General features: G+C 41.2%; 2 protein-coding genes across 2 annotated transcripts in view; both read right to left on the reverse strand.

The window, feature by feature from the left end:
* Positions 1–27,087, reverse strand: part of SLC38A2 (solute carrier family 38 member 2) — a 350,401-nt gene that overhangs the window by 309,042 nt on the left and 14,272 nt on the right. The gene's annotated exons all lie outside the window — the stretch shown is intronic.
* Positions 1,138–10,122, reverse strand: AMIGO2 (adhesion molecule with Ig like domain 2). The gene is made up of 2 exons (XM_075491604.1): positions 9,713–10,122; positions 1,138–2,854 (listed from the first exon to the last, which is right to left on the reverse strand). Exon 2 carries the CDS (start codon positions 2,779–2,781, stop codon positions 1,216–1,218), a length of 1,566 nt encoding a protein of 521 aa, XP_075347719.1. The 5' UTR covers positions 2,782–2,854; positions 9,713–10,122; the 3' UTR covers positions 1,138–1,215.

Below are 27,087 nucleotides of genomic sequence, written 5' to 3' on the forward strand. Positions count from 1 at the left end.
GGTTCATAAACTTTGACAATGATACAATTGGGCAAGGAAGGAAGCAGCACATACAAGCTAAGGGCCAAGTCTATAGAAGAGTTGTGCTTTCTGAATTCACAGGGCGTAAAGTCTTCTGTATTTTTCATGAATTTGTTCAAATACTGTATTTCCTCTTTTAAGAAAAATCTTTAGGAAGCAAACTTTATAAGACTGCTGGAACCATGTGCCACTGAAAGGATTAATTGAAATATTCCCCCTATTTTGTGAAGTTACCTCTGAAGAGAAGCCACCCACCCCTAAGATGAAGCTTGAGCCCCGGTGATAGTGTCAGGCTTGATCACCACATGTGATGCCAAGCGTCCAGCGAGCAGCGGAGGTTAAGACAACTGATTACAATCAATCCAGTTATTGCAGCTTAATGGGTTACTGCTGATTAGCTTGAGTCCTCATGACTGACAGCTTTCTTTCCTCGACTCAGGCAATTGCAAAGGTAATGTGTTAACTTTTACCTGTTTTCATTATGTCTCAATAGTTATAAACAAATACAACCACTTTACTTCTCGTGACTAATCCCATGACTAAGTTTTGAATAAAATGAGTACAATGCCCCCCAGTTAAAGTTTTCAAGCAGTTACTGGCAAATACATTATTGGTTGAAGGCCATAAACATTTATCCAGTGCTGCTAGGCACCCTGGTGGCAAATCAAATCTTTTTGTTCTGATCAGTCCAAGAAAACTCATGACTTTTTTCCCCTAGTGATTTTAATGCAAAGATTTTATGAGCCTGTGAAAGGAATTGCAGGAAGCCTGGGCATTTTTCTCAGTAGCCATCTGAGTTTTCTTCTGTGCTCACTGCAGAGGAGCTGAGTTATCAGCACAACTGAGAATGTTTTATAGGGGTCAGCCTCTGCCTCTGAAGAGTCAGCTGCATGCACTGAAAGCGCCTCTAAACATGCATGAGAAATTGCTGTGTATGGACCAGAAAGTAAAAGCCAAGGCTAAAGCTTGCGTTGAAGACATTCACATGAATGCCAGGCTGTTTGCTTTTCCCGAACAAGATATCACTGTCGCATGGCCCTGCACTCACAAAGAAAGGAGACGCAGTGCAAGGACTGACAATAGATACTGTTTTTAAGACATTTTTCTCTCTTTTTATTTGTTTTTCCTGATGGTTGCTACAAGCAAAGGAGGTATTCAGAAATCTAACTGCACGATACAAACACAGGCAGCAAACTAAGTTGATGGCATGAAAGGTGTATCTGAGAACACGGAGTTGACAGAATCGGAGTCAGATTTTGTTCGAGTAGTTTTTAAGATACTCTCAGCAATGATATTGTCATTAGGAAACAGTTTTACTTTCCCATTCTGACTGTGTTTTGGTTCGTGCACGGGTTCCAGGAAAACCACCCGTTTACCACTGCTAGCCTTCTTCTCGTCAGCTGGCAGCTCTTGCGACGGTGTGGAATTCAGTATGGATGAGTGGGCAGCGCTTTGGTTCAGCTTCCTCTTCCTCCTTTTCGCCTTACATTGACACGGACAGGGGGTCAGATAGAGATACAGCAGTACTAAAACAATACTGGCTACGCAGGCAGCAAGGGTGGTAAAAGCTGTATTAAATGCTTCATGAGCGTGGGACCTGTTCACTGTGAAATTGCTAACATTTATTCTAACCTCTATGGTTTCATTTAGTAGTCTTTTCTTATTTATTGCGATGCAGGAATACAGCCCTGAGTCCTCTAGCTGGGCATCCGTTATCTCCAGGCTGCCGTTACGAAACACCTTAAAGTTGTCGGTCTCCCTGTCTGGCTCCAGCAATCTGTTGTCCGGACTAACCCAGACAAAGTGCGTGCCCGCATCGCTGATTCGGCTGTCACAGTGCACAATCAGCCTGTCACCAACCTGGGCATCGTGAATAAACCCAAAGGCTTGGAATGAGCTGTTGACGGTGCTTTCAGAGCAATTCAGAAAGTTGTCGTGCAGTAAAGGCAGTTTATTGTAACCTCTTGGGTCTGATCGCAACAAACAGGTGTACTCGTTTTTGAAGTCCACCACCGAGCTGAAGTGCCTTTGATACCAGAAGATTAGCATGGAGTACAGCATACAGTCACAATAAAACGGGTTGCCATGAAGATAAATTCCACTAAGATGTTTGGCCGGCACTGAACTCAGGCGCTGAATAGGCATTGACTGGATGTGATTAAAGGAAATGTCCAGCAACACAAGGTCTGTCAGTTTATGTTTTCCAGTGTACAAGTCCAGCGGGAAATGCGAGAGCAAGTTATAGCTTAAGTACAGTTTCTGCAATTTGTACAATCCTCCGAAGGCTGAAGACTCTATCTGTGTTATCTGATTGTTGTACAGCAGGAGAACCTCCAGTGCCCTTAGCTCCTGAAACACAGGGCTGCCCAGCGTCTTCAGACTGTTGGATGACAAGTCTAGGTACTTCAGATTTGGGGTTGTGGAAAAGCTCCCAGTGATAATGCTGCTAATGCTATTATGATTGATTATTAAAGTGTTCAGTTTCTCAAACAGAGCTGGAACCCATTCAGGCTCCAAAAACCCAATTCTGTTATAACTCAGATCCAGCCTTTTCATACATTTATAAAGATTTCCTGGCACCCGAGAGAGGTTCTTATTGGTGCAGCTTACAATATCACTGGCACAGATGCAGGTTGTTGGACACATCCCCGGGGCACTGCCACAAACGCTCACTGTGAAGACCAAGAGGCATGCCAGTCCTTTGCAGTTCACTTTAAAAACTCCAAGTCGAGTAGGAATTGTTCGCCAGTTTAAAGACATTGTCGCTGTCTCTTAGCTGTCTCCCAGTGCTCCTTGCCACAGATTATATGTGCAGTTAGCTTTGCACTAATCGCTGTCAAAAGAGGGATACAGACGTACAGCACATTAACATTTACGATTCATACCCTGCCTGATTTCTTATGCATGCCTTTTGAAAAATACGGGGAATTAATCCTTGATGTTTCATACGGTTAATTATAAAATCTAGTTGTTCTTAGGTGATGTAAGCTTAACATCGGTTTTATGTAAACATGAAATTCTGCACCCGTGTGTAAATACTCACACTACAGATATGATATTTTTTCTCTTCAAAACAATGCAACTATTATTCAGTCTTGGATCAAAAAATGCAATTTCTGACAGTTCATAAAAAAAATAAATCAGAACTGTTCCTCTGTGGAACATGACAGGGCAATGATGTCCCCTACCTGTTTCCAAACCAACCCAGATAGAAAACTCCTGGTACAGGGAAGAAAAAGCCTCATCCAAAAATGCTATTTTCTTGTCTAGTGGGGAGCAGTTACAACATGTGTTTCTTCCCAATCAGAAAATGTCACACATTTTCAAGTAAAGAATTTTCTCAGATTACTTAGCTTTAAATGTCATATGAATTTCTTTCCTTTTTTTTTCTACAAACCCCCCCCCCCTTTTTTTTTTTTTAATTCAGTTACTGATAGTTCAGGTAGCAACAGCCTATTTTTAAAGTTACTCAAGATGTCCAATTGGAATATTTTGTATTCTGCTACTTCTACCTTTGCCAAAATAACTGTTGAGGAGGAAATCTTCTATGCCTGGTGCCTACCTCAGGCGCAAGTTTTGGAAACTTTCAGTAAGAATGAGTCAGCCATTTCTCAAAACTTAGTAAAGGAAAAAAATATTTTGCTCATACTTAAATAGTAAGAAGAAAACCAACCATACCCCTTTCTGAGAATACTTTAATGTCACTGTGGTTTGAAGCAGGGACGTAACATTTGGCAGGGGTGATTCTGTGCCAAGGGATCTGCTTTTTGCCATCTCCTAAGAAAATGTACACATACTTAGCAGAGTAATGAACATTTCTGTTCAACGCTTGCCCTCCCTGGATACCTGTTAAGAGTTTGTCAGTAAATTCCCAGGTGAATCCATATGCATTGATTAACCCCCCCCTTCACAGCTCAAACGCAGTATTCCGCTCCCACATATTAACCTCATACTCATTTCTGCAATCTCACCCACCTGTCGGTACAGTATCTGGGCAGGACAAACCCCGCAATGTCTGCTCTGTGCTGCTGATGGTGGCTATAGCCAGGAGCTGGGAGACTGCCTCTGGGTAGCAGGGAGGAGTAGAAAGAAACAACCTCAGATGGAAAGGAGTAGAATAAAAGGAGAAGTTGTATTCTCTGATGAGGCAAGATGGATGAAGAAAGGATGAGTCTTGAGTACAAAAGCATGAAAATCAAGACCTAAAGGGTGGAGGACAGCAGGGTAGAGAAGCAGCCAAAGAAGGGGAGAGAGGGCAAAGGAGGATAAGAGATGCATAGGGAAGGAAGGGCAAAACCAGGGGAGGAGGATGCTAATGGAGCATCATCATCGTTACTAATGAACCAACCGAAGAGGAGGTAGCTTGAGGATGCAGAAGTCAGTTAAGGCATATGAGACTGGCAAAGCAGATGGGGAGGGTGTAAAGGGCAAGAAGAGGGTTAAGCAGAAGAGAGGGAAGAGTTTCAGGAAATGAACCTTAGAACACACTTCTCTGGAGAATTTGCATCTGCTACTTATGAATCTAAGATTATCTATGCAATTAATTAATATATGTGAAATGCACTAATTTCCACTCCCCCTCAGTTCCTTATTCCCCTCCTCTCTAACTCTCTCAACCCAGCCTGCCAATCTGGCAGGCTGCTGTCTTCTGCTGACAAATCTTCTACTCTTGAGTCAAGTGGTAGATGATGTGCTATGAATCTAAAGAGCTGCACCTTCTGATGACCCATTAAAAGAAGAAGGCAGCAGGATGGGAGAACTCACCTTTCACAAGAATTTACATATACATTGGCTTTAAATGTTTGTATTCCCAAAAACTATATTAAGAGAATGGCAGGACTGCCAAGTCAAGCGCTCAAAAATTAAAGTGTCAGAATTAAGGTTTTCTGTGCCATTTTGGATTTTATATACAGTCCTTAGTTACACGATTGCTTAGGTTTTTTTTCCCCAAAACCTTTCCTCACACTGTGCACAGGATCTGAGGAAGAACAGGGAAAATAAAGGGTGATTACATCAAGAGCTCAGTAAATGCCTGTATCTGAGAGCTGGAGCATATGTTAGCCTCTGCCACAGAATTCCTGTGAGATCAGGCAAATTATGTGAACTGGTGACTGTTAGAAAATAAAGAACATATTGCAGTCACCAGCTTGACACTTAGAAAATAAGGAACCTCTGTGTATTAAGTTTGGGAAGAACTGATCTCAAGAAGCGCTGAGACGAGAGTCAAAATGCTATGGCTTAAGCTGGCACTTCTAACTATAAAGGCTTCTCCTTGCTTCCCTGTCTACAAAAGGGATATAGCAACATGATCTTAACTATAGGAATATTGTAAAAATAAATTAATTGATTAGAATAAAAGCTTAGTATCAAGATTTATAAAGTTTTCTAGGCTTTTAAGATGCTACTGAAGTATCTAACTGCATGGGGTTTTCAGTGGGAAGTTAGGAACCCAGCGGAGTTATTTTTTTAACCAGTCCTCAGCACCTAACTTAGTTGGTTTTGCTAGCTAGCTAGTCTTTTATGGCAACAATTAATAGATACAAGTTCTTCTAGAGGGTGAGACCTATGAAAGCATTATAGAAATGACCATCAGGAAATAATTTTGTACCTCAGTGTGGATTTGTATGGCATGTAGAACATAAGACACAATGGAAACACACTGACAGATGAAAAAAGAATTTAATAACTGCTCATTTAGTTAGTGTACTGCATGAAGCAAGGTATCTGAAAACTGCATACCATAAAACCATGTGTGTGACAACTGAATTATAAAGCATCTGCAAAATGCAAGACAAACTGCTGTTGCATAGGTTGCCTTTCCCACTATTTGAATGCCTGATGTTGCAACCTATGCAGCATAATTTTTAATGTAACCGCACTTGCAAAAAGATGAATGGCACTTTCAAAAATCAGTTCCTATGTTGACTATAACTGCGATCCTGGAGATAATCCAAATGGGACATACTAGGTCCATGCACAGTTTTGGAAGGGTTACCAAGTTTAATCCAGTAAATAGTCTTGCACATTTGTTTCTGTCCATACCTACAATTATCTCACCAGATACTCTGAGCTAGTCTGCTACCAAATCCCAAGGGCAGATCAGTGGCTGGTGTAAATCAGCATAATACCTTTGAGTTCTAAGGAGCAAAAACACTCTGCAAGGGCTACAAACTGGGTTCTGCATTTCCAAAGCTCATTGAAGTTGCCAAACGAGAACCGTTTCAGATAACTTCAGATAACTTGCCTTGCCTGGCAAGACAAATCCAAATTACAGACATCATAATTGTACCACAGGCCACACAAGGCTATTCTGAGAGTACCCTGACAAGCAGAAACCTTCTTTGCCATGCCCAACTCACAGTGCAGTGCTTACATTCCCAGCAGGTTCTCTGCCCTTTTGGAGAGCAGGACCATTGAGCTGCAACTTGCCCCTCAACCTGTGTTCCCCAAAACTTCTGCATAAATTACACAGGAGGGTCTCCAAAGTCAAGCATGATTAACATAAATATTTATAACCTATGTGATCATTTGAACTTCTTCAAAATGACTGCATAAACACTTCTGGGTCAGTAATGTGTACATGTTAAGTGGCAAGGAAGAATAAAACCTACAATCAGCCTTATATTAAAACGTGGCATTTTGTTTCATCTCAATAACATTACTTCAGGTCTTAGAAACGTACTATTTTACAAACTTCAATATTACATATTTTCTCAAGAGAGATATGGCTATTAAATACTATCAGCTAACGTGCCAACAGACTTTGGCTAAGTACTTCACCATTATTTCTGAATGAGCTGGGTAAATAGCTTTTTTGATTTATAGTAAAGTGAAGGGTATGGTTGGGAGTTTTGTACTTGAATTCTTTTCAAAGAAATAATTTCTTTGTGGTGTTAAAGTGTGATATTTTAAGTTCACTGCCAAAAACACAGTACTCTGAGATGAATCATCTGTGCAGTAATGGTGCACATACTTCTTAACTGTGTGAGAAGAAACACAGTACATATCCTCATATCATAGGGAATATCCTCTTGTTGTCAGGAACAGATCAACTCCTAGAGAAGTTGAGGATGTGGCTCTTGGTTTTGATCTTTTTAATATGTGTGTTTGTTGGGTTTTGTTGTTGGGTTTTTTTTTTTTTTTTTTGTTTTTTTTTTTTTTTTTTTAGTAATGAGCACCTAGAGCTGCTTATGGAGAAGGGGAATGCTGGGCAACCATAAACAACCTCAGCATCAGTTATCACTGCAAGATCAGCTAATGTCCTAAGTACTCATTGCCACTTTCTCTGGGCTCTCTCTCCCACTAATGCTACACTAATAATCTCTACACCAGCTTTCTCTTCTGTAGGTACCTTCAGGCTTATTGCTGTTTCTTCCAGGGAAACCTGTACACCAAGCTATCCCTCCCAGTTCATTTGAGACTTTATGTGGCACATCTCTTAATTTAAGTAGTGAACTGGACTGGAGATCACAAGTCACCTGAATGCCTTTGCAAATGCTACCATTAGTCTTTTCAATGTTAAACAAACTGGATCGATAAGCAGGAATAACATCTTGTACATTGGTGATGCAATGTCCAAGTCCCACATCTGGCTGGCACTTTCTGCACAGTGAAAATGCAAGTATTTGCACACACACACCCCGTACTGCTGCAGAAATACTGTTGAGCCTCTAGAGAGCTCAAACACTGGAAAATATTAAAGATCTCAGTCCACCCTCCAGAAGGTCCACACCATTTCTACATCTCCTAGCTCTTTCCCTTGTGCCACGTCTCCTGTGACTGTCTCCTCTGACTCCTGTCGCCCAGTCTTGCCAGCCCACAAGTCACTCATGCACCTTTGCACCTTCCCATTGACTTCCAATGCCCACACAGTTGCTCTCCTCCTCTTACCAGTCTACATATCAGATGAATCAGGGCTGTATTAGTTAAATATTAATACATGAAATAAAACAGTGATGGCTCAGGTGTTAACAATGTTTCCTCACAGGCCTTTTTTTTTTTGGCGTGGCATTTGACAAAGCTTTCCTCATGAACTTGGAAGAAAAAGTGACTGGTAAAATGAGGTTTTATTAATTTATAACAACAATATTATACAATTATTCATGCTTTTAATCATAACTTTATGAATCCTGCTTAAGTACATGATAGAGCCATTAATTACAAACAGACTAGTGGCATCTTACATAATTAATTTTTTAAAGTGTTACACTTATAAGGAAGGTCTGCATAAACTTCCATTCCTTGTGTGTGTGTGTATGTGGGATGCTGTCAGAGGAAATATCCCCTTAGTGGTCACCTTACTCCAACCTCCAGGCTCTACTCTGCTTTTAGCACTCCTGCGTGGGAAAGGCACTCTCTGCATCAAATCTGCCTGACAGCTGTGCTCAGCATTTCTGACTGAGCAGATCTGGATTACCCAGCCATCATAATCCATGAGATTTAGTGACATGATGGATCAGAGAGCAGAGACTGTTGGTGAGCTACCTCTGGATGATGTCTTGATACAGTGGACTAAATCCCTGAACTGGGCTAAGCTGTGCTTGATGCAGGACCTAACAGTGATGAAAAAATGGCTTTACATCACCTTTGCAGCAAGCTGATCCAGAGGTCAGCCTGGCAAATGGAGTGGTCTCTCTGGCCAGCACCTGGCCAGACCTCAACAGTGCTGAAATAAAGATGAATTTGTCCTAGTAACCTTACGCAGCTAAAACTATCTTCTCCCACTCATCCCTCACTAAAGATTGAATTTCTCTGAAGACAGATTTTTTTTTTTTTTTGCACCCGTGATAACTCACTTGGCTTAAAGAAAACAGAGACACAGATGAGCAACTAGGTGACATACCACGGAGCCTGAGTTGGACTAATCATCAGCAGTCTGTCTACGGCAGTACCAGCTACATGAAGTCAACACCTTGCAGCTCTTATCCCTCTTGAGAGAGTACAAGGGAAATACGCATTAGTGAAACAACAATGCATCCTTTTTGCCATGTTACTTTGCAAATCGAGCTGCACCCTGGCTTAAACCTTGCAAATGACTTCAGTTGCTAAGGAGATCAGCAAATAATTAAGAAAAAATGCAATGATAAGCGGCAGTGCCTGTTACAGCATCAGTAACCAGCCTCCAAGCAATGCCAGATCTTACGAAAGTTTAGTTGCCCAGCATAGGATCCTCACCGCCTCCTAAAGCTTCTCTGACAGGCTAAACTTAGGAGAAACCCCCTTGCCTAAGATGGGGGACTTGTCCCCCCTTGTCCTCCGATGGGGACTGCCCCCCCGATCCCTACGGGGGGGTCGGCGGACGGTAAAGTTTCGGCGAGCCCGGCAGTCGGGCGGGCTAAGCCGGCATCAGTCCGGGGACATCCACTGGCACCGCGCCGTCCCCTCGTCTCGCCCACCCACCCGCCGAGGGGTCTCTGACCGCCTTCCCCGGGCAGGCCCGGCCACAGCCGCTCCACTCCGCGGCGGAGGTAGGGACCGGGTCTTCCCCGCCCGCTGCCGGGCTGCGCTCGCCGCCGGAGCCGGGGGCTTCGCTTGGGCGGGCTCGGGGCGGACTTAGTCCGCGCCGAGCCCGCCCAAGCGAAGCCCCCGGCTCCGGCGGCCCCTCTCAGCCTCGGCTCCGGACCCTGCCCGCCCGCCATACCCCAGCTACCGCGGGGATATCTGCTCCGTGAGCCCACCCGGGCAGCATTACCTGGAGCTCCCGGCGGCCGCTTCATGTCCGGGGAGCGCGATGCCGGCCCCGCCGCCGCCGCCAGCCGCGGCCCCGCATGCTCCGCTCCGCTGCCGCCGCCGCTGCCGCTGCCGGGGGAAGTTGGGGGCCGCCGAGAGCGCGGCAGCGGCTCCGCTGCGCTCCCCCGCGGGCGCAGGCAGCGCTGGCCCGCTGCCCCCGGGGATGGAGCGGAGGCCCGGAGCCCGGTACCGGCGGCGGGAGAGGAGGGAAGGCGGGAGAGGAGGGAAGGCAGGAGACTCCCGGTCACAGCGGCGCCGGGGGTTTTATCCCCTCCTGCTCCGCCCTCCCGGTGCCCCCCGCCGCGCAGCGCGGGACCCAATGCCGTTTCCCCCCGACGCGCTCCCGGGGGCTTCCGCGGCAGCGGGACGGAGCCGTCGGTGCCCCGGGGGAGGAGCGCGCCGCCTGCCCCGCTCCGCCCCTCGCCTCCCCGGGGGGCCGCGGCCCCGCGGGGGGAGTGCCCTCCGCTCCGCCCCGCTCCGCCCCGCTCCTCGCCAGGGCAGGTTCCCCTGCCCGGCTGGGCTCAGCCCCTCCGGTGGCAAGCAGCTCCGAGCCCGCCCGGCAGCTCCTCAGCGCCCGGGCTGGGGCAGGCAGCCCGGCTCCGCAGCCGCCACCGGGGAGGCAGGGTTTTCGGGAGGGCGCAGCAGAAGATGCGGTCCCCGTTAGATGCATCAGAACTCCCCGTGCGCGGAGATGGAACCGCAGGGTGTTCGTAAGGGGCAGATAAATGTAAACGGCGTTGTGTTAGCTCTGGAAAACAATCCTCCAGTTAATTAAATGATCAAAACCCACGGAGGCTCCGTAGTAAACGGGGCTTTGGTGGAAACAAGAGAGTCTATGAAACGATACAAGGGGTTACCTACAATTAATTGCCGTGTACCCGGCTTGTCTTGACCATGGGATCTGTGGGAGAGCTGCTGCAAGTAGGGAAGCGCGACCAGGTCAGGAAGAGGCAAAGCTGCAGCTGAGAACCTAAGAACACCCTTCTCTTTCCCTCTGTTACACACTGATTTAATCCCCCCCCCGCAAAGTTTCTCACTACATTCCCACCATAATTTAGAGTACCCTACATTTAGAGACTGAAACTGAACAGGGGCTAGTTTAGCAAATTACAGAGATTGTGGATTTATTGTCATCCAGGCATACGGTTTACAGAATAATTCTCAGCAAACGGGCTTGCGTATTAAAGCTGCTGTAAATCACACTTTTCTTTCAAGGGCACATAGCGAAGTGGTTTTTAATATAAGGGTTCATGGCTAAATATAGTGCTCAAGGGTTCATTCTTGTCCTAAAATTCATGCTACAGGCAAACTAAAATTATTTAGTGTGGTACAAAGTATCTGTTAAAGATGTGATTCAATACACATTGAAGCCCAGTGAGCTGTGGGTGATACCGCTATTGATTTCAAAGACTTTTTGAGCACTACCTTATCATAAAAATTGAGCTTTTTAGTCATAATTCTTATTTTATGTTGGATTTTTACATTTCTGTGCATTTGGCTGATACACCAGTGAAGTAATTTTAAACTCCAGGTTATTGATTCGACATTGATTGGTTTCAGACCCTCCATTGGAACATTCATTTGTTTAAAGAAGTTTGTTGTCTTCATTTAGTCTAAACCATTAAACTTTTCTAGTTGCCTCGATGTATCAAAATATTGGGTGAAATTTAAGTTGATCACATTGACAATACAGTCTGAGGAAGACAATAATAACTTTTTTAGTCTCCTTCCCCTGCTATCAAAACTGAAAATGTTGAGTCTGAATTCTTCTTAAAGACCTACTTATGGAATGAAAACTCTGTCTGTAGTAGCGTATGGAGTAGCTGTCCATCTGTGAGTATTTTGCACACTTTCTTTAAACTAAACTGGTTTTAAAATACTAACAATTTTAATTGCAGTTTGTTCAGACCTCAGTAAGTGTGGAGCACTGGTAGGTACAAAGTGACAGGACTGCTTGTAGCCAAGTTATTTACATTCCAGCCATGAGATCTGGACATAGTGATAATTACTTTGGGGAAGGCAGGACCCAAATCACAGTGAAGTGTCTAATACTTAAGGCAATAAGAATTTTGTTTTCCAATGTTATTTTTCTTGTTAATGCTGACTGGGATTTGCTTTTTATGTTGGAGATCTCAGGGCCCAGATGCTCAAGAAACTGATGGGAGTTGTAATGATCCTTAGATGAGCTGCTCAGCTTATAGATAGAGGCCATCTGCCGATAATCAGACTTTGCAGAGAAATCGTGATCAAGGGATGCATCGAACGGTCTGAAAGGAGTTCAAAACCACAGTATTCTTGTAAGTCTGGAAACAGCTGGTTGTAAGCCCAGCAATTCTTCGTTCCCACTGAATGTTGACAGGTTTGCTCATGGCATGATGCAATCTCATTCATTGTGCTATTTCACAAGATAAAGGTGCTTTTGTCACTTGTTACATACTAAATTACAAGGAATATTTTTTTTTAAAATCTAATTTGGATGGGAACAATCGGTAATTAGCTTTCTTCTACCAAATAGTACTGATGTGAAAACAGCACCTATCCAAAATCTTTGTTGATCATACATGGGCACAAGCCGTGTGAAGCTGACAGTACATTAATTAGGACGTGAAACCTTTCTCTTGATAATCTGTACAAATGTAAGGTTTCTGGCATCACCAGTAGAGATTTTTATTGCAGAGAATTGCTGATAGCTGTCTCCTTCTTCCAAAACCATCAGGATCCTGCCTGTGTTTTCCTGCCCCTGTACCAAACTATCTATTACAGTGAAAGCTTTTCAGTTCTTGTTTTCATGTTCTGTGCAGTGCCAGACTGATGGGGCTTGAGAAGGGCTTTTAATAACAATATTTCTCTTGTGCTCTTGAAAGCCCCCACAAATACAGAAATACCTCTAGTATCTTCAAAAAGAACTCTTTTTAGTAAAACAGCGATTTTATTACAGTTATATCATTAAATTGATCATTAAAGGCCTTTTTTTCCAAAGCAGGATCCTTATTCACCTTGGCTTCAGGGAGTTTACAGTCCCTTCATGAGCAAGCAGTGTAACTGTTGGGCTAGGGTCTAATTAGGAGGAGTAATGGAGGTACTGAAAGAAAGGCATATTCTCCACCTCTCCTCTTACACTCTGCTTTTGGCAAGGGCAAGGGTTTTCTGCCATAGTGCTCACACAAGAAGAAGGATTTCTACTCTCCAGTTTAAGGTCTTGTTATATACATTATAGCCATTAGATAACATGCATTAGAAAGGGTTACAGAGCTATCTTCCTTTTTGTGATTCCTCTCTCTCGGTCCTGCATTAATTCTGTTTCAGTCCAAGTCCAGTCTGGTGGTTAGGGTACTTCAGTGAGCTGGGAGATGTGGGCTGCAGTCCTGCATGCGTGAACTCTGAACCCCCAGAGGAAGGCAGGGAAGCAAGCTGCGTGAGGACTTAAACACCGATTTGTGAGTACCTAGGGGGAAGAGTGTCTCTTCCTCCCCCAGTCATGTTTTAGAAGAAAGTGGTAGTTGACACTATATTTTGAATAAAGTCTACACCAAACAGCTTGACAACACCTAGTGGACCAAGCCCCTTAGCGGAGAACACTGGGTCCATGGATCCTGTCTGGGCTTGGGTGTGAGACACAAGGCACAAATTCTTGGTCCTGTCGAGGCTCTAATGCTTTCAGCACGCCCTGAAGCAGAACATGACTGCTGTCCTGTCTGGGGAACTGGAGGGTCAAATCCTTCAGTGCCGCAGGGGATGAGGAGAACAAAAGGCAGGTCTGGCAGGGTTGGCAGTGGCAGGCTTGGGTTTTAAAACTCTTGGCGTATATCAGATGATGAGCAGGACTGTCACCTGAGAGTTGTAATCACTCTTTTCAACTCTGTTTTCCAAGCAGTTTGAAGCTGGGCCCTAAGCCCAGCTCTTCTGTTCCACCAGGACACTGCTTACCAGGCTGTTTAGTCTCCAAGGGCTCAGCCTCTTTTCTTATTTTTTTTCTGCTGAAAGGCTCCTTTTTACTCCCACATGGGAATGAATACTATTCGTTAGACTAAAGAGAAAGAAAATAAGGGAGTGATTCTTTAGCCCAATGTGTGGAACATGGGAGGATTGTAGTCACTCCCTACTTGGGCAAGCGGTTCCTCGCTCCCCATCCTTAGACATTCAGAACTGCCTTTTCTTCCTCTCTGTCACTTAAACCTATTCTATTGCTCCTTATTTTCAGTTTTATAGATCTGCAGGTCTGGAGGGGATGTTCAAAGAGCTGTGGAGTGCCACCTGTCCGCCAGTGCCATCTTTCCCTATTCTGTCCTCAGAACTGCCACCAGCTGGTAAGTACTATTTATTGAACAGGGAGTCAGAACGGCTAACGTTAAGTTGAAGTTCTCATTAAAGGTGAATATACTTCAGGATAAAAGCTTTTTACTACTTATATTTATTGATTTAGCCCTGACTTCTTGTCCTTTCTCCACTCAAATGCCTCTTTAGTACCTAAAACGTCAGTTCCTCAGTTTGGCAGATTGGCTGTCACTTGCAGTCCTCTCTGATGTCTTTGCTATCTCAAGGATTTCATAAGGCCAAAGATGGGAAAAAGACCAGCGGATACATCTTAAGTGTCTCTGTTAATCAAATTGATTTACTTTAAGGATCTCCTTGCTGTGTGCTGGTGCCATCAAGTTTGTATATAACTTACAGAACGTGCAGTTTATGTCCTGGATGATTTCTAAAACACTGAAAGAGCTTGAACCGAGGTATTCACATCCACAGGTGTGTTTCATATGTGTTATGAAAAGTAAATGAACATTCTGAGATGCATTCTTATTTTGAGCTAGATTGGCCATTGAAATCTAAAAGTTTGGAAACAACGGAGGTAAGTGTCAGTGGCTTGTGTGTCCTTGTGGATTTTTAGGGTCCTTTAAGTCTTAGAGTTTGCAGATCTCAAATACACCCAGAGACATTGTTAAGCAGTCTTCAAGTCTCTGGAGCACATTTACATGCAAGGAAGGCATTGTTAAGCACGGGAGGATAATTTATTTTCATTTTCTATTCCAAAGGCAGCACTTGAGAAAATGTTACAAATTAACAGAAAGTTATTGGTTCAGTGAATTTAGCCTTTAATAGTAAGAACATTTGGGAAAGTAATTTGTCATGGCCTCGAGCAGTCTCTTTTAAAGCAGTACGATAGCTTTTCTATGATAACAGGTAGGTAACCTAACCTTTAAAATGCAGTTCTTCATGCAAATAAACCTTGCTGATGGACTTAAAAAGGTGATTTTCAATGCAGTCAGGCATTACTTATTTCTTGAGACACCATATGTCTCTCATATAGCCAAAATAAAAGCAGGAAAGCTTTTTAGAACACCAGATTCATTTTGCAGTATAATGGGCTATAGTGAGTTACTGCAGTAACTCTAAAATAACATCTAAAGAGAGAACATGCAAGTGGATTTTCTATTAAAACTTGAATACTACCCCATGGCAATATATGAAGTATTTGTGAATAATCTCTAGATTTGCAATATCAGGCATAAGGGAAAGGAAGATGGGCGATCTCACCCTCTTGACTTTAGTTGTTCACAGATACAGCACTGGAGTGGCTATACTTCTCAGGAGGTATAGTGCAAACCCATTTTGTGGATATGAAGCACCGGTAGGAGATTGAGGAGGTTCTGTGAGGTGTCTCATATTGAGTGTGTGACTCATTTAATTGGCTCCTACCTCCTGCTCCCCCTCATACTTTTCATGGAGCTTCTGCACATTTTGTCTCCCACTCCAAGACCCCACATGCTGGATATGGCAGATCATGAATGGTCAGTCTTAAACATGATCTGTCAGGTCAGTGCGCCTGATGCCTGGACTCATAGAGTGGGAGAGAGCACAGGAGGTGGGGCATTGCAAAGAAAAAAGAAGAAAAAATAAAAGTAATAAAAAAGCCTGTCTAGAAGATCAGTCCCCACCTGCAGCTTTCCTCTGCATCTCTTTCTCCTCATATGACTCAAGGTGCCAGACATGGGCCCCCATTCTGTGACCAGCACGTGGAACCCCAGAGCATGGTGTTGCAGGATCCTCCAGGCTGATATGAAGCCACTAGGTCTAGCGGTGCTGTGAGTTTGCTCGAGGGGTGGGGTGGGTGTAGTTACACGGCTGCAAAGGACAGACAGTTTTCTGGACACAAATTCCTGCAAAAGGTGGTTACAGATCTATAACTCCTCACGATAATGTGAAGAAATACTCTTTGGGAGATGTGAACTAATGTTGTATTTTTACCTTTTATAAAGCAGCAAACTGAAGCTCCTAACAGGTACTATGACACCTTCCCCCCAGCTAGTGTCCTTTTTAAAGCAGATATTTTGCTACTAGCATTTAGCAAGCAGTTGCCAAATAACATAGGAAAACTATGTAGGAAAGAAATAAAATTGTATATTACTTTGGTGAACAACACTTACTTAGCAAAGGCTTTTATGATCCATATTAATCCAGGCTGAAACTGCTCTGACTTTGCTTCAACTAATAACAGGGATGAGCACAACCATCCATTATCATTAGTCTCTTTTGGAAAAAAAATAAAAAGGGTATAAGGAAAAAATCTGTCGGGAACAGGCGCTGTGACCCTGGACATGAATGCAGCTTCCCTGCTTATTTCTTTTGGCAATATATGAGCTGGAAATAAAAGGACACATTGCCCATTATTTATAACCATGCATCTTGAAATCAGCAAGGGTTACCATAGGGGTAGAATTTCGTTTACATGCAGAATCGTGTTTAGTATGCTGCTCATTCTTTCTGTTACAGCCATAAACCGGCACGATCCCATGCAACAACGTGTCTCCATAATGACCACGTATTGCCTTCTCGTTTGCAGGGCCTGTGGGAGTGCTGGGGTGGCCTCTCGCACAGAGCAAGCCTCTGACCCATTTCAGATTTTGCAGAGAACCTTCCTCTTCTTCTTCCTGATCCTTAGATTTCATTGCGAAATGATCGCAATGTTGTTCAGCACAGTTTGCTCTGAAGTTTATTTGTGTTTGCAGAAACTGGAATTCACTGTCCTGCTCTCTTGGTCTGGCTTGTGTCTTGTGCTGAGGTAAAAGTCTGTATCAGCATCTGCTCTGGGCTAAGTTTCATAGTAATGGATGCCGGAGAGTCCTCTTTAAACCCTGTTATTGGTACAAAGGGCAAGACTCATTGAAATAACTATATTTTTTTATTTGGCTATGTTTTGAGGCATATGATCTGGCAAAAGTTATGAGACCGAGCTGTGCACTTGATAGTATCCCTGTTTCAATATAGCAGTTAATGCCTGTATATAAATGAATACATTTTTATTAACAGTAAATTTCAAGAATGTATGATATATCCTTATCAATGTACTCAGTTGAGGTTATGGTCTCTGCTAATAAGGATTCATTTCCAATACACCTGTGGTATCTGGATGGCTGATGGTATCTGCGTGCTTGGGTTTTGAAAAATGGAGAACTGAGAAAAATTAACATATTCAGAATAATATCAAAATATTTCAAAACAGTTTGTACTTTGAACTTCAATTGTAGCTGGAAAAAAACTTGACAAGTCTAGAACTTGAGACCAATTTTAAAGCGGAGGAAAAGAGTATTTTGAAAAATGATTACTTGGCAAATAAAGCAGAGAAGCATCTTTTGATCTTGTGCAAAAAAAATTGCTGCAATTGGAAGCTTCCACAAGCTATTGCTGTAGTCACCACCTGCAGTAACACTAAATAAAGCAGAAACGTTTGGGACCATGGAAGAGCATATGGTAGAGACTGACCCTCTCTGCCTCCTGGTTCATTTCTATTCTCATTTCAATGTCCTGAAAAAACAATTAGTTCTTTCAAATCCTGAAACAAGAAAACTTGTTTTATCTTTGTTTTGCGCTTGATTACAAGCTCCAGTTGAAGATCTTCATATGACTGGAGCATCTGCTAGGTGTCCTGTCCAGATGGAATCTCTAGTAAAACTGAAAAGCTCACGTTCACTTGCTTGGTTCTTCTTCCCACAGTCAGAACATTTGCTTGTTACTTCTCCTTTACCCAGGTGATTATTTTTATGAAGCTTGTAGGTCTACCATTATGTCTGAGACTTCCACTCATCTGTAAGTTTGGCTGAAACTCAAAGTCCCTGGGGAGACAGACAGCTACAGAGACAGACAGCCTGTCTGCATAAGCCTCATTTACTTGAGGCACCATGTTAGAAACAGAACAGCTGAGCATAGGATTACAGCACCCAGGTCCTGAAGAAGGAAAAGTGGGAGATCCTGTCCATTGCCTCTGCCATTTGTGCCTTTAAGTGTGGAGGGCTGTAGTCAGCTGTGTTACAGGTTATGTACATATAGTATAATTGATTTCAGCCAGTACTTTCACTTAGGAGCCAGTATAGCCTAATTTACAGCTGATCTAATTGATAAGAGGCTAAACAGAGTTCCATTGGTAGGTATTACTGAAGTCAAAAAGGTATTGGATAATTCTGGTAAATGACACTTTAGAGTATTATGACCTGCTTGATTCAAAAAGCTTTAAAAATGCAGGGCAAAATGGATGTCCCTCCATCCATTATTCATTCAGGTAAACTCATCCCATCATTATCACTGTTCCCTGAACTGATTTTATTTTTTTCCTTTCTTGGACTATATTTTTGGCTATAAGGCTTTTCAGATCTACCGCACATTTAAAATGCAAAATCTGAGTCTGCCTAAGATCCTGATAGTATCTAAGTTACCAATTTTTTTTGCCCAGGACACACACATCTCTATCATTCATGTCAGTAAGTAACCAGAGGGAAGAGATTTATAAAGCAGCAAATTTTGATGTCAGAAGAATGTCAGATCTGCCTTCAGCTGATTTTTTGTAACTTTATTATTGTATGAACTACTGTGTTCAAGGAAACAGAAAAAAAATCAGTGCAATGTTTTATATGTATTATTAAGTAAAATACTTTAAATAGGAAGCCTACATTCCAAGCGGTGGAAATAAAATGCCATTTTAACCTGTGGAAGAAGTTTTGCTCTTTTGCCCCTAGAACTAGATCAGTTTTTATCGGACAAAGCCTTTATTATTTGATCAACTCCCTGTGCCCTCGCAGATGACCGTGTTTTTCCGGCAGACATCTGACTGCTAGAAGCTTGAAAAACAACACATGGTGAGGTAAAATAACTGCTGTGCTTTAACCAGCCAAGTCTGCTTTTCTCATGCTGTAAGCTCCTGTTCTTTTGGCTACAGAGAGCATCTGCTTTTAATGAACACAAATAAGCCAATAAAATTAATATGTATGTTATTACGAGGTTTCCTTCCCTTTCTACATAAATATGATTAGCATTTTGAACTCCAAATACCTTCTTTGGAGTTTAAATATAGCTCCTTGTTTTTCTGGCATCGCTACAATAATTATGATCATACACGTTGGGAGAAGCTGCAAGGAGATGACAATTCGGGCATCTTCTCTGGTTATTCTTGGCTTCACATAAATCCATTAATACCTCTCTCTGGATTCGCTAGTGCTGATTTCTGTATTCACGTTTGTATTCAGTAGGATGTCATGAAGGCTGGAGTGAGTGGTGACAATAGTAAGATTAAGATCCAACTAAGAATCTGAGTCTGGTTTTAGTAGTTCCTTTTTTGGCAATCGAAATGCAGAGGGGAATTTTCCTAACTCGTAGAACTAAATTTTGAGAGTTGGTTGTTTTTTTTATATTGGAACAACTTTGCCTTTTTCATCTTTGGCCATTGCTACCTTTTTTGTCTTGAATAGTCAGTACCAGCACATTTTCTTTTATCCTTTTGTTGCTTATGAGTTTTGTGATTTGACCCATGGCTTGGACCCAGCCAAATATCAAAGCCTGTCCTCAGATAGTATGTATGAATAGTTTTACTGAGGCTATCGGGTCATCTGTGCTCTTTATTCTTTAGTTTGGTTAGTGCCGTCAGTAGCTGCAGGATGATTTCACCTTTGTGTTTCTACAGATCTTTTGGGTGGGAAACTGGGAGGATACAGTCAATACTCACCCTATTTTCAAACCTTGCCTATTCACCTCTGGTAATGAGTTTCCAGCAGTCATCTACTTCTCTCACTCTTCTGAACACTGTCATAACTGCGCAGGAATAGTTCAGTTGTTTTTGAAGGAAATACAATTTGGTACGTTAGATAAAAATATGTGTGATATGCTTGGCAAAGCTCCTGTAATGTCTAACATCACCTGAGCTGAACCAATGCTTGTGAGTCATGCACATTCCCATTCAGAGCTTTTATATAGATGAAGGCATATCAACATTTTTTTTTCAGCCAGACTTAATTTTCAGTTTGGTTTGGACTGACAGTACATGGCTGGTGGGTACGTGATGTTAGAGAGCAAGTATGTTCTCATGTAAACTTGTGGTCCAGATTATTAGTTTGCCATATCAATTCTCAAGCAGCAACCAAGGGATTAATTTTGCAAGGGCTGGTAACACTGTAATTTGTTGAGGTCACTGAATACTTCCCATTGTAAGTCCCTGGTTTTGGTTGCTTATAACCTTGTGAAAATTTCACAGTTGGAGCAAAAATATTCCATGCTGGCTATCTGCCTCAGCTGATGTTTGATTAGGAAGTGTCAGGCATTTCTGAAACATTCTGAAATATGTCTAGAAAAAAAGGAAGAGTGAACAACTGGTATTGCCTGTGTTAACAGAGTTAACAGAGGTGAGTGTGAAAGGAAAATTGTAATGGAAAAAATAGTAGGCAATACTGTAACTGATGGCTATTGTAAACATGCACACAGAAAGGTTATAAACTAAAGTAAACATAGGTAGCTTATTTCTGGTTGACATTGTGTCTCAACTAGCGTGAATCAGAAACTCTGCTGAAACACATTTATAAAAAAAGTCAGGGAATTGTGGAATACTTAAGATAGGAAGGAACTGCTAGAGGTCATCTGGTCCAGCCTCCCTGCTCAAAGCAGATGCAACTTTGAAATCAGATTGGGTTTCTCGGGGTCTTGCCTAGTTCCACCCTCTCTGAGAAACCTATTCCCATGTCCCACTTCAGCTTGTCCAAGTTGAGAAAACATAGATCCCCATTCCTGGGCAGGTATGACTGACAAGTTTTCTCCTGAGCGGAAAACCTCTGAATCAAAAGCTGTTTAGTAATATTGGGTAAAATTGTTAATTTCAGGGTAGATATTGGCAGTGGAGGGCAGCTTTCTGTGAGCTTTCTGACAGTGATTTTCTGTGAGATAGTTACTTGTATAAAATGAAGTGTACAAGTAGCCTACAGCATCTGTCTGGAGTTAGAGCTCTCTTCTGTATTCCCCTCATTTTTGCTGCAGCCAAAAATGTACTTTTTCCTCTGTCTTCTCTCCCTTCCCCCAGTTTATGTGCTTCTAGCCTAATGGGAAGGAGATCTTACTGGAAACTAAGCTTTCATTCAGCTAAGCCTGGGTCTGCGTGTCACCACCAGGTAAAAGAGCCACCTCCTGCTCCTAATAGTCACCCCACTCAGCCTGAGGATTTAACTTGGCAGAACTCAAGGTTCTCAGGGAAATCAGCTTTACAATTTATCCTCACATCCACCCAAGCATATCATAAAACACAGCATGTTATCAAAGATTTTTTAAAAGTAAAAATCACCCCACATTGCAAAAAAAAAAAAAAAAGTAGGAAAAGCTAGTTTTGTCCCTATCCCAGTTATACAAACTAATTAAGAATGTTTGAAAATCTAGAGCAATATTTTGATTAGTGGTATTTGCCTGTTTCAAAGTTGTATGACAACGCATCCTAGATAAAAAAGAATGTGTATGTGTCTTGCATCCGAAAAGAATTAAAATTTGCAAGTATGGACAATATTTATGTCAGCACCAGCTTTGGTTATGGCAGTATACCATCTGGTGTGTGGGATCAGCAGCACAAAGTCATTTGTCAGGTATTGTACAGAATAGCAGCCTTCTTTTGTATTTGTGATTTTTGCCTATTTGCCCATGCCTCCACATAGAGTAGAGTCTAAATGGACAAAAACAAATCAGGAAAAAACACCTTGCTAAGCTTCTCTTTGAAAGTGTAAGGTGATGAATACAGATTTCCTTGTGTGGGTTTCATTAACACAGATTCTTTAAGCAAGTTTTCTAAGGCAATAAGGGCTGTGCAATCACTCTGTCCACGTGTCTGTGTACCTCCGTTCCATGACAACAAAGTTTTACTCCGCTGTCCAATCTTAATCACATTTCTCAGATGAATAGACCTTTTGTTATTAAGTACTAAAATTTAGTGCATATTGCAGCTGGGTAAGAGAAACCCTCCCTGGGAGAAAACTTGCAAGTTGCCTGCTCTGTTTGGCCTGTTGTTGGCCGGTCACCAGATGAAAGCTGCTCAGCAATTCAGCACAGCAAAGCCGGGAACCAGCCCCAAAACTGGGCTTGGAGGACAGGGATAGTGAGTGGTTGTGGGGGGAGATGGGTGGCACTGTGGCAGGCGAAGGGGGCTCATCACAAGGAGAGAAGCTGGAGTTACTACTGCGGGGGGAAATACAGCATTGCAAGATCCATAAGAAACAAAGCCTCATGAATTCCTCTGTTGAAATAACTTGATACTGTCTTTGTAATTTAAAAGTGATATATCAAATTTAAGCCATGGTGATCTTTTATAGTGAGCTACCCACTATGGTTAAATACAATTCTAGCAGCCTCCTTGCAGTTCTGAACTCTGAACTCTGATCTGAAGCTCTGCTGGACTTTGTGTGAACACACAGTTCTGCTTTTAAGGAGCTTGTGTTTGGCCTGGAAGCAGTATACTCATTCCAAATGGTTTAGTATGCTGTGTGGTAGTAAATTGTTGCTCTGAAACACTTAATTCACAATGACATTTATGCACTTTATAAGCACTTATAACCTAAAAAAGCCTTTTCCTCTATGGTCACAAAAAACTGCAGATATGACTGATGGATCATTTCTGGTAGTGAAATAGTTGTTGTGGCATTAGATTGTCTTGTTTCATCTTTGATGTCCTTTTCTTCTAGCTTGGAGAGTTCTCCAACCAAATTTCAGAGGAGTTATGTGAAGCCAGGAAAGTCCCTCTGGAGCCATCCAAGGTTCAGGTAAGGGGGGAGGATCTACTTTCCCCTTGGGCAAAAGATCCACTTTCAGGTAATAACACTTTGAGGGCCAACTACCCCTGGGAAAGGAAAAAAAACACGGAGAAAGCTGAAGTGAATGAACTGGAAAACCCTTGACAGGGGAAATGCTGTCAACTCCTCACAGTCAAGTCATAAGAAAATACTGCAAAGGAATCACTTTCATGACAAACCTGGATTACTTTCTCATGGGCAGTCAGAGAGGGCAAAGTGCTTTGCAAGTACTCTGTTTTGTGCCAGACACCTTGGGACCATTCAGTGTAGTTTTGGAACTTTTTGGGATGAAAGGATGAGAAAAGAATTGATCATTTAATTTTTCTTAAATGCTGTTTGATTTGCATAGCTCAGCATTTGTTCCTTTCAAGAGTTAGTTGAAGAGCAGTATAATAGTGATATTGCTTAGCTCTTATATTTCAATGCACAGATTTGCAAGAGCTTTATGAAGATAGGTCCTATGACTATTGTCATTTCACAGATGAAAAGTATGAAGAACAGAGGCAAATAATGACAGACCTTCTAAATGACCTCAGGTAAATGGGAAAACTAGAAGTATACACATTTATTGCCTTTTTCCTCACCATTTCCCCCCTAGATTTACATAATAGTTTCTTCTACTTTGAGGTGAGAAATGTAACTACTAAAGGGCTTTTTGAACCATGTGTGCTATGTTGCAATGCCAATTCTTTCCTTGAAGGTTAATAAAGTGATCTAATTCATTTTACACATATTAAGAGGTGAAGATTCTGGAAAGTGAGGCCTGAATACAGCACAAAAACTAGTAGCATCTCCTTCCTGAGTAGGTTTTGCTTTGGTGTCTCTGTTCTGGAGTGAAATGAGTGGTTAACTAAATGTCTTTAATGAGCTTTGCATAGAAATGAAAAGAGCAGGCCTCCTCTTTAATGCAAGGTACACATTTTTTTAGACAGACTTGATTTCCTTTTAAATATCTACTAATCAAATGTTAATTTCCCAAATATAAAACTAATATTTACCATCATCATTTATCTTCAGTCAGTACTAGGTTTCCAAGAACACAGACACGCACATAACGCCTGATCAAATATGGTGATGTAAATGAAAACCATTTGACTTAAGAGTGGCAGAACCAGTGGCAGGATCATTTCTGTGACACTCAGCACTTAACTATTTCTTTACTACATACACTTCAAGGAAAGAAGGGACTGTGGTGCCTTCTTATGTTGTCTATGCAAACAAGCAGAGAGATTCACATAGGTACCCCTGCAATAACAGTTATTTGTAAGATGTGTTTTCCAGCAACGTATTCAGGCACGATTTATCAATAGTAAGAAATGGAGTGTCTGCCACTTCCCATGATAGTTTGTTTCAATATTTACTCATCCTGCTCATAGTAACTGCTGGTTTTTTTACCTTGATTTGGTGTGGTTTCTTTTTGAGTCATTGGCTCCGGTTATGTCTTTGACATATGCATTTTACAGATAGGCGTGGAAGATGAAGGCCTTCCAAGATGCTAAGAATTCAGCATGACCCTGACGAAAACCCATGTCAAAATCCATTATTATGCTTTTCTGCTGCATCATGCTGACACATGACTCAGTAAGCCATCTCTGGTTAGAAATTTAGCTTCAAGGTTGAGTATGTTTGAGTAGGAACAAAAAGTCCTCCTGCATGTGATAAATAAAAAAGCTATTTCTGTTTTATGATTAATTAAAAATTGATCTAGCTTTGCTTAGGAGTAATAAACATTCCTGAGATGGAGTCTTTCTGAAAAAGAGTGAAACATGCAATTGCGAGAAATTCTTTTGATTCTGAAATTGTGTGTTTATCCTGGATATGTCTAACATGCATATAATTTGATTCAAGCTTAGTGCAAGCCAGAATTAGAACAGCAGATTGCTTACTTTTAGGAAGAAGTGTAATCCAGGGCTTTACTGCTTACATTATTTGTATAATTAGAAAAAGGCTATGGTTGATGTCACTGGTTTAATCTCCAACAAACTGGAGCATTTGATAACCTACTGACATTGAAGTCCAGAAGATTGTAGGGCACATTTTAACTAATCCACAACCAAAAAAATAATTAATTTGTCTTTTTACAGAGTTATCATAACATTGCAACTGGAAATGAAAATAGTTTCTTGATTATTTAATTTATTTGATTAATTCTTTGGAAAGTCAATATTTTTATTTGAAGGTGAAGAAAAGGATATTTTTATTCAATGTGAGGATCGTGTCTAAAATTTACACAACAGCAGTTCAATATTTGGATTCTCAGAGAAAACTCTGCTTGTTTCACTTTCAGATCTGGTCTAGTGATAAGTTCTCAGTTATCACAATACACACTTCAGCCTTTGTCTGCCCTATGCATGTTAATTAAATTTAAGCCATTTAATTCACTGATCATAAATCACAATTTAAATCAGTGATCAGGAAAACTTAAACTAATTATTTGTTTTTAACATTTTTTGCATGTTTACATTTCAATTAAGGTTCTGCATAATGGCATTCCCAATATAACTCATTTGAATCCTGACTTCTGGTTAAATTTAACCTTTACACTTGAAGATTCACCTTGACATACAAAAGATAAAGTCTCTTTAAGTTGAACAACTTTTACAGTGTTACATGTATTTATAAATGCTTTTTAAGTGTTTTCAACACAGAAAAATGTAAACAATATATTTCTTGATTACTAAAGTAACATATATATCTTGGAAGTTGTGGCAAGCTGCATTTGATTGGAAATTAGCATCCATTTACACGCAAAACAGATTTCCTTTCTATTGAATTAGAAACCCTTCTTCACTTCTTTAATAAAAGCAATAAAAATATCAGGTGCTTAAATTGCTCTGTCATATGGAAGAAATACTGGCTGTGCTTAATGGTTTAACTGAATCAGGAGATGACCAAGCCTTTTGAAGATGTAGAATTAATAGATCCTCTCCATCTCATTTTTATTTCTGAACTGGAAGAGGAATACAAGATTTATCACTTTCTTGACTTTTGTTTTTTCAGCCAAATAATCTGATTCATGGGCAAAAAGACAGTGTCCTGAAAAAAGGATTTAACTTTTTAGTCACTTGCTGTTCTAGACAATTAGCCAATATATTATATAATTTTCAACTTTCTTTAAAATTCCTGCAAACTTGTACTACTTCAATGACTAAAATTTGTTATGGTTGGTATGACTGATGGGTAGTAACTAGGGGCATAGCAGTGTTTTCCTCTTCTGTTTTTGGGCATTTAATTTAGTACTTTATATTTGGAAGCACTTTCTATGGAAGCACTATATTTGGGCAAGCACTTTCTTGATCTACCTCTTTGCAAACTGCTATATAACTTCAAACTTTGGCAGTTCCTTCTCTGCAATTTTTTTGGAGGTCTTTCCACATTTCAGCATGTTCTCAATAGATTGAGTCTAGCCATCACCTAAAGTTTGTTTGACAGTAAGTAAAATATGAAAGCATTGATAGAGAATAGCTAGCAAGTACCTTCCAAGTTACACATGCAATTAATAATCTTTCTAATATACATATTAATAACACAAAGATAGATTCATGACAATTATTAAGTTTCAATTAGTGCTATATTTTATGATAAGAGCTGAGAGGAAATCTATGAATGTGCTTCAGAACAAAGAATAAGCAGTTAATTCAATTCATTCACCTATGCCAACACTGTTTCGTAATCATTGCTTTCAGAAGAATAATTCTTCTAATGTAATTTCATGTTTGCATGAAAATTGTAATTTCATGTTTCTTGCATGTTTTTTGAATATTTGCTTTTGCCATGGAATGAAATGCACATTTCAGGTTTTTTTAACCTAATTACAATGGAACTGCTTGAGAATTCTCCATATGGGATCTTTTTAGATATTTGTCTGTGCTATAGAAACCCCCTCTGAATAATGACAGAAGACAAATAATGACAAAAACCAAAAACCAGAAATGAAACCAAATGTGAGCTTGTTAAGTATAGAAAAAGAAATTGATGCTGGTTGGAAAAATGAGAAATATTAGTGTTTTGTCATTACTGTGATTCAGCTCCTTAATCAGTTACATGGAACTGTGTTATTTTTATGAAGCTAGAGTTCACATAAAAGATTAAAGGTATTTTGCCACTGATTCTGTACCAAGGTCAAAAAGTGCCTTCCATCCAAGAAATGGGGAATGGCTCTTTGATGCTATAAACATGGCTATTTATTAATGAATGAATTTTAGTTTTTATTGTATCTTATTAAAGCTCATCATAATTTTAAATTATTTGAAAACATATT

This window comes from Mycteria americana, chromosome 1 (genome assembly GCF_035582795.1).
Source record: "Mycteria americana isolate JAX WOST 10 ecotype Jacksonville Zoo and Gardens chromosome 1, USCA_MyAme_1.0, whole genome shotgun sequence".
NCBI classification, from domain to species: domain Eukaryota; kingdom Metazoa; phylum Chordata; class Aves; order Ciconiiformes; family Ciconiidae; genus Mycteria; species Mycteria americana.